Here is a 15,473-nt window from a genome sequence, read left to right as displayed (position 1 = left end):
TTGATTCCTGTAAGTTGGGTTAGAAGTCCTTCCATGTAATTTAGATGCATGGCAACTGATGTGCTGGACTTCATTTCAAGCCTGAAAAACTCTATCAGGAGACCATACTTTGATGATTTAGATTGTGCACCGAACAAAGTGTCAAGTGTCTTCCATGTATCCTGTGAGGTCTCACAAATATCCACATGGTGGATATAGCTGTCATCTAGCTTCAGTTTGATAATGGCCTGAGCCTTATCATCATTCTTTTGCCAAGTGATAGCGAGATCCGCATCACGGGGCTTCTTTTCTTTTCTAGTGGTAATGGCCCAGAGGCCCTTCTTTATCAGGATGAGTTTGATGCGCGTCTGCCAGGTATAAAACCCGACTCCTTTGAAGCAAGAAATTGAAGAGTCTTTTCTCATGTTAGAAGGCTAGAGCAACAACAGATTAGCACTAGATTTCAGTAGCAGAGTTGATTATTAATGTGTCAAAAGACACAAGCAATGGTAGTGTAGTATCAAAAGATACTAGTTTGAACTTTGATGTTTGTTGCTTGAGTTTGACTTGATTCTTGATGCTTGTCTTGTCCGTCAACTTGAGTCCTTGCTAGAAATTGAGCCAAAAGCTCATATCAGAGTGGCAACAGCTTTGTTGAGTCAAGAGGAGTGAGAGAAATGAAGTGGGAGAAGAGTCTTGAGCTTGATGTTGAATGCTTGGTCTTCCAATCTTCAAAAATCTCCAAAGATCTCCAAGAACTTCCCCTCCTTGGCATGTGGTACTAACTAAATCAGTGAATTTGGATGTCAATAGAGTGATCCAAGTAGCAGGAGAGAGAAAGTGATGAGATTCTTGAGCTTTAGTGAGGTTTGGCTATGGCTTCTGAATTAGGGTTTTTGACCCAGCCCTGGTTTTTTGCTGATTGTGGGAGCTACATTGGATTATTTTCAAAACTTTTTTTATCAAAATGAAGCTTGAATGATGGACTATTAATGCCCTATGGTGGTCATCAACATCGCATCCTGTAGCGACAGCAGCAATAGCACAAACGGCAGCAAGCGCAATTCTGACAACAGCGATGAATTTCAGCAATGCCGACGCATAGAGTGTGCAATGTCGAGTTGTATTGTGTCAAGATGATGCGCCTTGACTTGGGCAACAACTTTCTAGAAGATAGCATGTTGAGATGAGGCTTGTAGGAGGAGATCAAGAAGCTCCAAGTGAGCTAGATATAACCTGGCTATGGAGTCGCACATGGCAGAGCCTGAGAAAAGAGGCAATGCTGAGCTTGAGTCAGGGCAATGTCAGGGTTCTATGTGATACAGAGAAGCCTTGGGAGTCAAGGAATAAATCTCCAAAAGAGAGCTTGGAGAGATATGCCCTCTACAGAAAGCTATGGAAGCTCAAAGGAAGGGATGTGCAGATTGGCTATGGATGCCACAAGATCAAGTGGAGAAGGAAGGAGTAGGAGATGAGCTCCTAGACTTAACCTAATCTGGACTAAGCTCAAGCTGAGCTAGATGAGAGTAGAATGGAGCTGGAGAAGCAGTGGCATGCCCGACTGGGCTTTGATACCATGATAAAATACACGGGATCTAGAGCATGGCAAATGCGGAAGCTATGGAGGTTGAAAGAGGAAAAAGAAACTCATGAAGACATTGAACTTGACAAGGACAAATTGTTACACAAGTGAATTAGGTTCCAAGATTGAGACTTGGACTCATAAACACAATCTTGTGTATTGACAGTGACATGACACTTTACTGGAAAGAAAAGAGTACTATCATTGCATTAGAAAAAGAGTGCAAGTACAATGCTTTATAGGAATTGAGTGGTAGTACTTTCTCCTACTGTACATATGGGATTTTGGTCCTGAGCCCTCACTGCTTCTCACAAAGGGACTGAAGTAGGTGTGATTGCAAATATCTCAACAAGCAAAGCCTGCATGGAAAATTAGGTAAGACCACTCATTGTCTACTAAGGCACCTAGGGGTCCTCAAGTTGTACATGTCCAATGAGTTTGATAAGTTGGCTCCATTGCCAAATCCCTAACCATTTCCCCCACATATCATTCAAGGTTCTCAAGGATAGGGTAACACCCAAGAAAGAAAGAAAGAAAGAAAGTTATATTAACGTCTTCTAAAGACCAAAAGTGGCCTATGAGACAAACTGTGATACAACTGATGAGGTCCAACTATCCAAAATAAAAGTGTTGAATGAAAAGCTAAAAACTGGAAACTGAAAATACGGTGCTGTGAGTGTGATAAGTGTCGTGTATGTGTATGTGCGTATGTAGCTCTGGTACTCCAGATAATGGCTACAAAAGGGGAACAAATGTCGGCTATGATAGGGGAACAACTGTCGGCTGTGATAAAGTGGTGCGATGTGTATATGTAACAGATGCAGGGAGACATACTATCCTGGGATGTAGTAGCAGTCGTCGAAGTCGCTAATAGCAGGTGATCCCTCCTGGATGCAGGATGTGGTACATCGGCGATGGAGAAAGAGCAAATTGGAGATCTGAGATCCAATGTGTCGAGTGTCGTCGGATCTCAGTCTGCTGTCGATGTAGATCAAGAATCCTCCGGATCTCCTGTCGGTGTGGCTGTGGGGTCCGAAACCCACGGATCCTCGTGCGGCGTCGGGTACGCTGGTCCTCAACCTGCTGTAGTGTGAGCCCGGAGGTCTGGCTGGAGGCTGGTACAATAGCTCTCACTCTGTCTGTCTGAAAGAACTGTGTAATAGTCAAACCAATTACTTTGAATGCCACTACACAACCCTGCACTAGTAACCTCACACAATTGGATCCTTAAATGTGGGATATACTCAGAAAGCATTGGGTTGCATAGCATTAGACCCCAACTCTAAACCACACACCCACCCAACCACCCTCATGGCAACACAACCTCTTAAAAGTCACTACCCCCATAAGAGCACAACCTCTATCTTGCAAGTATGCAACGTGTAGTCCTGAAGGACCATTAAGCCCAACACATTCTCTTATCCTCTTCCATCATTCCATGCAACTTTCAAGCACTTTAGCAAGTGCCATATAACTAGCACTCAATAATGAGGAGAGTAATGTCAACTATTTCCAAGGTTAGCCACAATAACAATACTGCAGGGCCTAAACGGTTAAATCTTTTCAAAGGACTAGCACTCAATGGTGAGGGGGGTAATGTGTATGCTTTTCAAGGTTAACTACAATAACAAGCAAAAAACAATGGGCAACAAAACCAAAAGGCAAAGTTATAGCAAGGACCAAGACATTAAGAGCTATGTGGATATGCCATTAGAATCTTGATTGCACATCAAAAAATCAAAAAATAGGGCACACTAAAAATAGCCCATGGAAAAAAAAAAAGCAAAGGTGCATGCAAAGTTTAGAAGTGCATAGCAACATTGTAAAAGTGAAAAGCATCTAAAAAGCCACTCTAAGAGCCAAGAGTAGCCACCACCACAAATAGTGGTGGAAAAAGTAAAGGTTGAAATACAACTTGAAGGTGCCCAAAAGTATATTGACTACATGCAATGACTACATGCAAAAGATAAAAATTGAATCTTGAAGTGAAAACCCACTTCAAAATGCAAAAAGATGAAATAGCATGCATGAAGACATCAAGCGCTCCAATATAATTTCAGGAATTAAATTTAGTGTTTAGGAGCCCTTAACGTTCAAGCGCTCTGATATAAATTTAATGTTTTAGAATGCCTAGCTCACTCCCGTGCAAGTTGTAAATGAGACTTCTGTGCACATAAAGATGTCATGTGTCCGTGAGTCAATGGAATTGAATCTAGATGTGCATGACGAGTCAATTAAACTAAGGTTGTATACAATAGAGTATTTGAAAATGATGCCCAAGAATAATGGGCATGTCTACATGTAAAAAGTCTAATCTATAATCACAGTAGGAAAATTTTAAAGAAAACATTCTGATGGTTGCAAATTCAGTCATAGCTCATCTCCCTACTCATTCTAGCTTTTCTATTGCTTCTCACATGTACTTATAACCTATGAGAAGAGAGCACCTTCATCTCTTGAGTCTATTGAGAGAAGGAGAATAGCTTCTATTGAGAGGAGGATAGCTTTCTCTACACATGGTTTTTTGCTTCTTCATCATACTTTCTTTTGTCCTTCACAATTTATGTGTGTAGAGAGAGTGTGAGAGAGGCTTTGTCAAAGAGATTTGATAGAGAGAGAAAGAGTTCTCTGCTTGGAGGAACTAGTTGTTGAGTTTAACCTTTTGCACATGAAGCTTGTGGGGATCAAGGACAGTAGAGTTATGAGAAGGCGTGTCTATCAACATCAAAAGGAGCTTTAGACCTCATCACACATCTCTAGAGTACAACTCAATGACTCATGACCACGTCTATCTTTTTGTTTAATTTGAGAGCCTTACTTGGTCATAGATTAGATTCTTGGTTACACTAGGCTTGCAATATAAACATGGTGAAAAATCTTTTTTGGTGTGTGAGGCCGTGAGAGAAAACGGTCAGCATTCAAGAGAGCATGATTGATATGCTTACATACATTTATCTGGTGATTGTACGTTTTTTTTCCTTTAAAAATGGAGGTGTCAAGATAGCTTCTTCTCAATATTCATAAGTCTCCTCTTTTTTGTTCTTAGCCAAACATAGACTCATTCAATAAATATTTGAGCATGCATGTGTTTACTAGCTTTGAATGTGTAACATTCTTGAGCCCAAATAATGTGTTAATTGTTAATCAAGGATAGTTTGAGATTCTCTAGCACATTGATTTGTAGTAGCTATCCTTTGAGCATATATAACAACAAAAACTAAAAATGTAGTGCCATATAAATGAAGTGATTTTTTAATAAAGCAAGGGGGTATTTCTCTGTGGATCGAACATGAATCCTGCACGTAATGAATTCTCTCTCTCTCTCTCTCTCTCTCTCTCTCTCTCTCTCTCTCTCTCTCTCTCTCTCTCTCTCTCTCTCTCTCTCCTAAAAAGAAAACTTAAAAATAAGAACACTTTACAAATTGAATACAATCTCTTCCCATGCATTGAGAGGGGTCTCCTTAATGCATATATTGGTTGGATAGTAAATGTTATGTCCAAAATAGTGCTTAATCATGCTTCCTAATCAATCTAAAATTTAAAACCTCCATACTAAATATCAAAAATTGATAGAGTGTTAAGGCTAATGCTTAAAAATAATGATCTATCATTCAATAAATGCTTCATAAATATCAATAACTAGTAATGCCATATGAATAAATCCACCAATGAATCTCAAAAATAATTAATCCCGATGCAATAACTTTTAACACACCGACAAAGATTGTTGGAATCAAAAAGCAAATATTGTACAAGAGTCTTCACCATCTTATGGAGAAAATTCTACAAGTATCTTGTAAAAGTCATTGTTTGACACTGCACAAACTAGAGGACTTGCATGCATTCAAGGGGAGCAACCTACATCCTTAGGTACACTTTTCTAGAGACTAAGCTAGCATCCGAGGGGGTTAATGTATGGTGCTAGAGGCTGAGCTATAAGCACATGACAGTATTGTATCCAATAAGCATAAAGGAATGTATATCCAAGCTAAAAAGCTATAAAAGAATGTACTTGCAACCATCAAATTTTTAAAAAGGCCTCTTTCATGCCATTATGGTTTTGATTATTGTTCTTATGCTTTCCCCCATAAGTCTACTCCCATTCTCTTCCCTAAACTTTGTTTTGCAATATTATCACTCTCTCTATCTTGCTTTCTTTTATCTATTTTATGGATCTACAAAAAGGGGAAAATAGAAAAGTTATGAATGGCTCAAACTTCAATCTCTATACTCACCAAGCCCAATCAACTAAAAAATATGTATTTGCATTATGACATTTGAATTCAATAAGTATAAATATTATTTATGCAAGGCACACTTAAGATTTTTCACAAAGTAGTTTAAATTCTCATCGATGTTAATCTATTTGCCTAGATCATTGATGTAGGCAATGCTAGAATCGGAGGTTTAAGATAAGCTTTTGTTCTAATTTTTGGAAATTTTTGTTATTTTCCTTCATATGGCCTATTTTGGAAAAGAGAGAAAAGCAAGAGAATAACTCACGTAACCAATGGACAAGGCAAAAGATAGAATTGGTGGTCGCTCACTCATCTCATAGTGGATCTTAGTGTTTTGGTAGTTTTGACACTTTCTAGACTTGACTATGACATCTTGTGGGCTATAATGCTAAAACATCAATGAGGACAACCTAGCTCCATATTTGGCATGAGTTCTAACATCAATGTGAGCTCATGAAAAGGCTTTGAGTTTTAGCATATGATATTTCACCCTATCTCCACTCTTCATTTTGATGTTTTACCAATTCCCTCTTGATCATGAGATGTGATGATCAAGAACAGTAGACATGTTATTGCTTTATTCCAATGGTATACATTGAGCAACTTACAATAGATACATTTATTATTGATCCTAATTGCATATCATAGTTGCCTCACCTCGAAGGGCAACATATGCAAACCAAGACTTTTATCATTGTTCTTGGTGTTCTCAATTGAACTATAAATGTTACCACGATGCAAATGCAACCAAGATTTTGATAGTATTGGAAATTGCAAATGTTCTAAACATGACCTTCAAGTCAAGTTATGTGAATTACCCTAATTATTTATATTATTGCACTTCTTGATCAAACTTATCCTATTGATTCACATTCCTTGTCATTACATTCGCATGTGCCTAATCGTGCAATGACATGCATATGCTCCTTCACTCCTCACCCACAAGCTCCTCAATTCCTATCTCAAACAACCCATGACTTCTATGGCTCACACCTATCAATCCCCATCTCTATTTCTCCTCCCTACTACAACCTTCCAACAATTGATAGAACCACTATACTACATACCAACAAACAAAGGTTGTGCCACACCCAACGCATACTATACTTTGTGTCTTAAAAGTAAGCATAACATGCTATAGCCATGTTTCTTTCCATCCTTACTAAAATGTGGCTTTTGGTACACAAACTTGGGAATCCCTCTATACCCAATGAATTACATAATTATTTAACTATATACTCATTTCGATTAAGAGGACTTCATACCTAAAACAAGCTTTATCATGGTATAAAAATTGATCCCACTCTTTTGAGTTCTTGAACAAATTGTTCTCTCCTTACAAAATACATTTCATGATTTATAGTTGGTGGATATTCTCACGTGAAACTTTCCTTTTACATGGCATGGGAACTACAAAGGTTAGTTGTGTAGATTTTGAGAAGACAGGAAGAAGTGTGAGAGATTGTAAGAAGATTCTTCAGAAACCCTAATGTCATGTGTTGTGGTTGACTATTGAGAGCTTGAAACTTAGCCTTAGTGATGTGGCAAACTATTGAGAGCTCAAAACTTATCCACACTAGGAACTAAATTGGTATTGCAAAACATATCTTCACATTGGGAAGCTAATTAGTGTAGTAGAGATAGTAGACCTAAAGAGTGTTGTAAATAGAAGCTGATTGCTAGCACTTTTGCTTGGTACATTTGGACTACAAGGTGTAGCCATGCCATAGACCTCTAGGATGTCTCCATGTAGATACTCTCTCAAGTATTTGAAGAAATTATTTATACTCTTCAACAAAAGGGAGAGAGGAGGCTGCAAGGTGGCTTTTAGAGCACGAGATGCATTCTTAGGACCTAGGACTCCAACAGCTTTTATCGCATCACCCCTCAAGAATTCCACCCTTTTTCACACAACCCCTCAAATCATTGAGCATTATAGCCCACAAGATTAGTTGTCCACACAATCATTGTATTTATGATGTAGTTAGCTACTCTCCACAAGGTTCTTTGCACTTTGTATTAGACGTTAGGCAGATTTTCTGTAAGGTGATATTTAGTAGAAATTTATTTTTTGGGGAAAGTAATAATATTACAAAGCTGGAATTGTAGTCCACAGAAATTCTACATTCCTGGGCTTCAACTCATGAAACTGCTGATAACTGTTTCTCATCTTTATTTACTGCTGTCAAAAGTTTCAATCTCCTCCACATCAGGACTGAATCTGACAATCTGAACAGTTGTTTCTTTTTCCTTTCCTAATATTAGGAGGCCCAATCACCTCCATGTGAGTTTCAATCACCTCTATGTGAGAATGTCTCAACTAATATCATGACCATAGCTTGAAACCATAAGGTCGGCCTGCTAAGAGTTAAAATAGGTTTTCAAACAATCATTGGATTACTTACCCTCAGGTTTTGTCATAGATCATCACATTAGATGCTCAATTGAGGATTTGAGATCCAATTCAGTAGGTGACAAGGAGAGGAAATAACAGAGATGTCAGGACTGCATGACAATTCTGAGCTTAAACTACAACCAGAGTTTTTGGCTTTAGTGGTGACAATTCTGAGCTTAAACTCCAATCAGAGTTTTTGGCTTTAGTGGTGCTTCAGAAGTTTCTCCTCGCTTGCTCAATAGGCAGAGGGTCTTATCATATTTCTAATGTGGTTTGCATGAGTGTACACAGAGGATCTTATAATATTTCTAGCGTGGTTTGCATTACTTCAGAGGCCCAATCTTGACTATACCCATCATTGTGTGCTGTGAATACTGAAGTGTTATTTACTGCATGAGGGAGAGAGAGCATGTGTTGAATACATTGGAAAGATTATCCAGCAATGAAAATGTATTACTATGGATCTTATGACTACATCGCTGATAACGTAGACTGGAGCAGTAAACCTGACCATGTCAATGTCAATGGGAGACTGAATATTCCAAGACCAATAGAATCTGGAAGAAAACAACTCTTAATATCCAAAACATGCTGATAGCTCTATTGCTCAATTTACATTCGCATCAACTTCAAATTTCAAGGGAAGCACCCATCATCCAAAACCTGTTTGATATGTTATTCCTAAACTCATGACCACTGAATGACTTTTTCAACATTGGGAAGAGTACAAGTAAATGTATGAAAATGCACAAATGTTGGAAGTTGCTCCCTAGAACCTCTTCATAAAAGACATTTCTTGTAAGATGCCAAGAAGGCAACCCAGCAATTGCTGCTGGAAACATATACTCAAACTCTTTATAGAGTCTTCCCTCAAAAGCAAATTATGTAAGGGAGAGAAGATCCCTGCCCATTAAATCTGTCAGTTCACAAGGAGATCCCACAAATAGACACATGTGAGACCGGCTTCAGCCAGTCCTCAATGGGCACATGTGAGACCAGTCCTCAATGGGCAGTTCCAAATTTACTGGGAAAGACCCCAACGTTTTCTGACAGGGTGGCTGGCTGTGTAATTAGAAAGATAGCCACTCATCACCACGCATCTTGAACACCTTCAGAGTTTGGCATCCAGTCACCTTTTGCAAGGTAGATCCTCAGAAGAAGAGATTGATCTGTTCTGCTTTGTGAAAAAAGAACCAGCAATTGCAGCTTCTCCCAACCAGATCTTACAACAACACACCCACGATGGGGTTCTGCTTCCTTGCATGTTCAGGAATCAACCTTTGGATAATGTCAAGAGTTGCACCTTTCAGCTCTGCAGTCAATAGGATTCAACCATAGTAACTGTCCATCTAATGTGGAAAACAAAAGATGACCTAGCAATCTATCCCAAATAATAAATCAAAATGCTCAACAAAATACCAAATAATCTTCAACTCGTGAGACCCATGGGCCATGAAATCACAATCCATGTCATATTCACTAAGATGTATACAACGTTAAGTAGCTTAAACCTATACCTGTATTAGAAGAGACACTTGTTAGATCAAGGGTGTTCCAACCAATTTGGTCCATAGGAGCATCTTCATAAAGGAAAACAACAAAAGAGGATTGCTGATTAATCAGGTCATTACCACCCTCTCCGAGAAGGACGGCCGGTTGCATGGTTCCATAGCCGAGATACCAGCAACTCGCTTGAGTAGGTGGACCTAAGGCACTTGTGTGCCAGTCAATGAAGTTGCATATTGCTGAAATTGTGATCAGCTGAGTGCATTTACATCAAGCATGTCATCATACAATGATTTGGGTTCAAGTTATGAGGATGCTTCAACATCGGAAGGTACACAAAGCATAGAGAAAATGCAATGCCACATCCTTGAGGTTTGTGAGGTAGAGAGGCATCCACTGCTGCATATGAGGTAAAGGAGCTCGAGACAAGGAGGTGTATCTCAAGAGGTTTGAGGCTCGGGATTGAAGCTTTCAAGGGTATCTGGTACATTGAAGGTGTATCTCAATTGTTCCTTATTGTAATTTTGGAAGACTCTCATTGCCTATAAGCAAGAGGCCTGCTTGTCAATCAACCTTAAGGCTGGCTTGAGAAGGGGGGTTGCTTCTATACCTGTCAGAAACAGAGGAGAAAAGAGAGCTTCCTTGGTTGCTTAATATAAGGATTTTGTGCCAAAAATCAGGCACCCACTACCAAAGGGATAATCTCCACTAGGTAGTCCATATCAAAGACACATCCTTGAGGTTTGTGAGGTAGAGAGGCATCCAATGCTGCATGTGAGGTAAAGGAGCTCGAGACAAGGAGGTGTATCTCAAGAGGTTTGAGGCTCGGGATTGAAGCTTTCAAGGGTATCTAGTACATTGAAGGTGTATCTCAATTGTTCCTTATTGTCATTTTGGAAGACTCTCATTGCCTATAAGCAAGAGGCCTGCTTGTCAATCAACCTTAAGGCCGGCTTGAGAAGGGGGGTTGCTTCTATACCTGTCAGAAACAGAGAAGAAAAGAGAGCTTCCTTGGTTGCTTAATATAAGGATTTTGTGCCAAAAATCAGGCACCCACTACCAAAGGGATAATCTCCACTAGGTCGTCCATATCAAAGACATACTCTCGTGCTTTCAAAATCAGTCCCCCTCATGGGTAGGCAGCTGCCTGTTTACACTCCCTTCTCATTTGATAAAAAGGGATTAGCCTTTGCTTTAAGGTAGCATCGACAGTAGAAAAAGAGGAAGAGGCACCCTATCCCAATTAGTTTCTGCCCAATCAAGGATGCTGAGCGAGCTATCTCAAGCATGGTCCAATTGACATGCTCCACCACATCATTTTCAAATGGTGTATTCAAATGGGAATACTCTACCAAAATACCATGGTCCCTATAAAACTTACAAAATGGGTTAGAACAAATCTTGCCGCCATGATCTGCTCGAACATCACAAACTTTGAAGGAGGTTCTAGTCATATGACTCCACGAGGTGGTTTGTTGAGGGATCTATGTCGTTCTAAGGGTTCAATCACTGTCGGTGATATTGTTTCGGTCCCTATTTGTGGTGTTGGCACTTTGCCTTTATTTCCCGACTTTCACCGAGACAAGAGGAATTGGCTACAGAGTCAAAGAGCTTGATGTAGAAGGTCCGCCTAAGGGAGAAAATATTGTTGACTGCTCAAAAACACTAATGTGAATGTTGTCGCTTGCTCCTAAAAGGTTGCGTTTGACTATAGAAGGTAGTCGCCTAGCCAACAGATAGTCGCCTCCACCTAGTAGGCTCCAGATGATGATGTGTGAGCACCATATGCAATCGTTGGCTACTAGGAGCTTGCATTTTCAGCAAACGTAGATGTGGATGGCCTCATGAGCTCTATGTCACTCTCAGATACCATGCTCTGATACCATGTGAGAGGTGGTCTTCACCGAGCAAGCCATTTGTATTGAGGATTCTTCTACAAGGGTTGTTATCGCGAAAAGTTGGCAAGAGCGCAGGCTTTATAGGCTCCATCCCCCTTCTCTTATATAGAGTCCTCCGAAACAGTTGTCTATTGCTACACCCATTCTCGCTTATGCACCCTCTTTTCCACAGGTTCCTTCCCATCCCCCACCCTCTCCTCCGATGGTTCCCTCATACCCCCTTTGTTGGGAATAAAGGGCCATCGTGCCTTTTATATGTGCACGGGTGTGAACGCACCCTTAGCACACTTGTACTTTCATATATATATCTATCTAAAAACCTAAAGTGGTACACACTCCAATTGTACCCAAGAACATCTTGCATCTCTCGCTCTCACTCGCTGCTGTTGCTCACGTGTTTTGCTCTTTACCTGACATTTCATCGCCGGACATTGCATCTCCGCAGCGCATCACTCACTTCAAACTGGTATCAGAGCTTCGGCTAAGGTGTTCGCGCTTCTCGCAGTCCGTGCAGAGCTTCGGTTAAGGTGTTCGTGCTTCTCGCAGTCCACAGGTCACGTTTTTCAGCCAGGCGACATTTCCCAGGTTGCGCGCAGGTCAGTCAGTCATTTTCTGGTCAGCTCGTCACTGTTCTTGGACAGTGTGCAGTCAGGCGTGCAGTTCCAGGCAGCGTGCAGGTCAGGCGCAGATCAGAAGTGACGTGTTTTGCACAGGCGCTGGTCACACAGGTCACGCCAGGTCAGTTCGTGACTTTCCAGGCCACGTGCAGCTGGCGGCAGGTCAAAACGCTGGCGGCAGGTCAAAACGCAGCAGTCGTCACGTCACGGGACAGTTTTCGTCAAATTTCTCTTGCAAAATTTTTAATTTTCAAAGGTTTACTGCAAGCTGCCCCCTTTGCCCACTGACGGGAGTTCGCACGTGTAAGCACAGTTCTGTGTTTTGGGCAGATTTGAGCCACAAATTTGGGGATTTGTCCGGATTTGACACGAGCAAGACACACAGTGAGATTCTGTCTCAGAAATTGCAGGAATTTGTGACATTTTGCCTCCGAAATTTGGGGCTTTTCATGTACATGTTAAAATTGGGCTAAAATTGACCCAATTTCTTGACATTGATGCACATTGGACCCCGTGCAATTTGGGGCTTTTGCTGTTTGAGCAAAATTTGTGCGCAAATTGGTCATTTTATGTACATGCGGGTTTAATTTCACGCAATTTGGACGCCCGACACTTGAAAAATTTGGGGGTTTTGCTGAAATTGCTTCATTTTGGCAAAATTGGTCTACTCTATGCATGTCAGAGACAGTGCAGATGTATGGTTGATGTTTTGAGCACAAAACTTTGGGGCTTTTGACCGTGCGGATCAAATTTTATGCCCGTGGGTGCATGTACAGCAGAAATTGCAGCTAAAATTTGGGACTTCTCATGTAATGTGATGTATTTGTCCTTGGAACAGCTGTCATCAGTTGTGGAGTGCTGTAGCACAACATTTGGTGCTTCTGAAAATTGATTTGCAGATCTGAAATTTCTGCTTTTAACTAGTACTTATTGCTGGTTGGTACTTGTTTGTACCTTGGTCACTTGTTTGACAGTTTGGGCCTGCATTTGCTGAATTTGTGGTCATATTTTGGACTGAAAATCATGGCTGGCAGCAGCGATAGCAGCCATCTTATGCACATCAAGAAACTTGAGGGTGCACATAATTTTGCAGTGTGGCAAAAGCAATGCTACAATATCCTGTTGCAGAAGAAGCAGGCTAAGCCGATCAAGGCCCAAGGGGTAAAGCCCGCAGATGTGGAACAAGATGACTGGGATGAGTTGAACGAGCTTGCACGCTCGACCATTGAGCTATCTGTCTCTGATGCTCTGTTGTTTAACATAGAGGGTTTGGACACTGCCTATGCCATTTGGACTAGACTGGAGGAATTGTATGCTCAGAAGAGTGCAGCTAGTAAGGTGTATTGGCTAAAAAAGCTTATGGATTTGCGGATGAAAGAAGGAACTGCTATGTTAAATCATCTGAGTGAATTCAACTCAATTTTCAGCCAGCTGGTTGCTTTGAAGTTTGTCATTGATGACGAGTTTAAAGCTACCTTTCTGCTTTGCACTCTACCAGAGAGTTGGGATACATTCAGGACTGCCTTGAGTAACTCGAATGCTATGCTTATGTATTCTGACGTGGAAAGCTCTTTGCTTATGGAAGAGATGAATAGGCAAAATAATGCATCAAGTAAGTCGTCTAGTGCCTTGCATACCAGGGGCAGATCACAGCAGAAGGGAAAATCTGATGGCAAGGGTCGCAGCATGTCTCGCGGCAAGAATGTGGAATGCCACCACTGTGGCAAGAAGGGTCACTTCAAACGTGACTGTTACAAGTGGAAGAAAGAGAAAGGGAAAGGCAAGAAGACAGAGGACAGCAAGGAAGAGAAGAAAGAGAGCCAGCCCAAGAAGAGCAGCGTCAAGATCGAAGAGGTGAATGTAGTCACTCAGGACAGTGACAGTGGGAACGATGTACTCTTCGTATCTTCATGTTTTGATGCCCATGCATTGGTTGCCGATTCGGCTGATGACATGCATACCTGGATTTTAGATTCGGGTGCCTCCTTTCATGTCACCCCTTACAGAGATTGGTTTTCCGATTATACAGGCGGTCGACATGGTGTTGTCCATCTCGGGGACAACTCAGCATGTGATATTGCAGGCATTGGCAGTGTGCAGCTTCAATTTCAGCATGGTTCTGTCTTTACTCTTCAGAATGTTCGTCATGTACCTGAGCTCAAGAAGAGCTTAATCAATACTGGGCAGCTAGATGATGATGGTTATCATACCACATTTGGCGATGGAAAATGGAAGATCAGTACAGGATCTAGAGTCATTGCCAGGGGTTCAAAGAGTGATACTCTGTATCCTCTTCATGTATCTAGTGTGCGTGACCATGTTGTCGCAGTAACCGAGCAGCCAAGTGTTTCTTTGTGGCATGGCCGGTTAGGACACATGAGTCAAACAGGAATGAAAGTTCTTTCTCGTTTGGGTTACTTGCCTTGTCTCCGTTATGCTGATTTTGAGCATTGTGATCATTGTGTCTATGGTAAGCATGTGCAGACATCTCATAAGAAATCTCTTTCTTTGAAATCTTCACCTCTAGAGTTAGTACATTCAGATGTATGTCAGATGCCAGGATTGTCTTTGGGGGGGAAGAAGTACTTTGTCACCTTTGTCGATGATGCTACACGGAAGGTATGGGTTTACCCCATTCGTAGCAAGGATGAAGTACTTGACAAGTTTAAAAACTTCTTGGCATTGGTTGAAAATCAAACTGATAAGACACTTAAGTGTCTTCGCTCTGACAATGGTGGGGAATATGTGTCCAAGGCCTTTCAGGCATTTTGTGACAGCAAAGGGATAAAAAGGGAGCTCACTGCCCCTCATAATCCACCCCAGAATGGAGTTGCAGAGCGTATGAACAGGACTATACAGGATAAAGTCCGTACTATGCTGTCTCATGCTGCATTACCCCATGGTTTTTGGGCAGAGGCTGTTATGACAGCCGTTCACTTGATCAATCGGTCACCAAACAAGTCTTTGGGGGGGGGAGTCCCTCAGGAAGCGTGGTCGGGCAAGCCACCTTCTTATGCTCATTTACGAGTGTTTGGCTGCGAGGCTTTTGTGCACATTCGTAAGGAAGACCGCAGCAAACTTGAGCCAAAGTCCTGTAAATGCATATTCCTAGGATATGGTGACAAGGGTGAAATGGGGTATAGATTGTGGGATCCCGTGAAAAGGAAAACAGTGCGCAGCAATGATGTTATCTTCCGGGAAGGTCGCATGCATAAACAGCCCGAAAAGACTGAGGAGGTTCGTAGGGTTGTATTCCGG

The 15,473-nt window shown here is 41.3% G+C and overlaps 1 protein-coding gene across 3 annotated transcripts in view; it reads right to left on the bottom strand.

The window, feature by feature from the left end:
* Positions 1–2,437: 2,437 nt before the first annotated feature.
* LOC148034283 (shaggy-related protein kinase epsilon-like) overlaps positions 2,438–15,473 on the bottom strand; it is a 37,737-nt gene continuing 24,701 nt past the window's right edge. Inside the window, exon 13 of one of the 3 annotated variants that reach the window (XM_087679225.1) lies at positions 2,438–2,713. In XM_087679225.1, the coding sequence (XP_087535351.1) occupies positions 2,637–2,713 (77 nt within the window). In that variant the 3' untranslated portion in view covers positions 2,438–2,636. Of the gene's footprint in view, positions 2,714–8,497; positions 9,507–15,473 lie in introns of those variants that run through there. The other 2 variants (XM_087679226.1, XM_087679224.1) reach the window with 2 other exon arrangements.

Source organism: Lygodium microphyllum, chromosome 6, assembly GCF_053477565.2.
Source record: "Lygodium microphyllum isolate KBCC chromosome 6, Lygodium_microphyllum_v1.1.10, whole genome shotgun sequence".
In the NCBI taxonomy this organism is placed as follows: Eukaryota; Viridiplantae; Streptophyta; class Polypodiopsida; order Schizaeales; family Lygodiaceae; genus Lygodium; species Lygodium microphyllum.
This window is presented reverse-complemented; position numbering and strand designations above follow the sequence as displayed.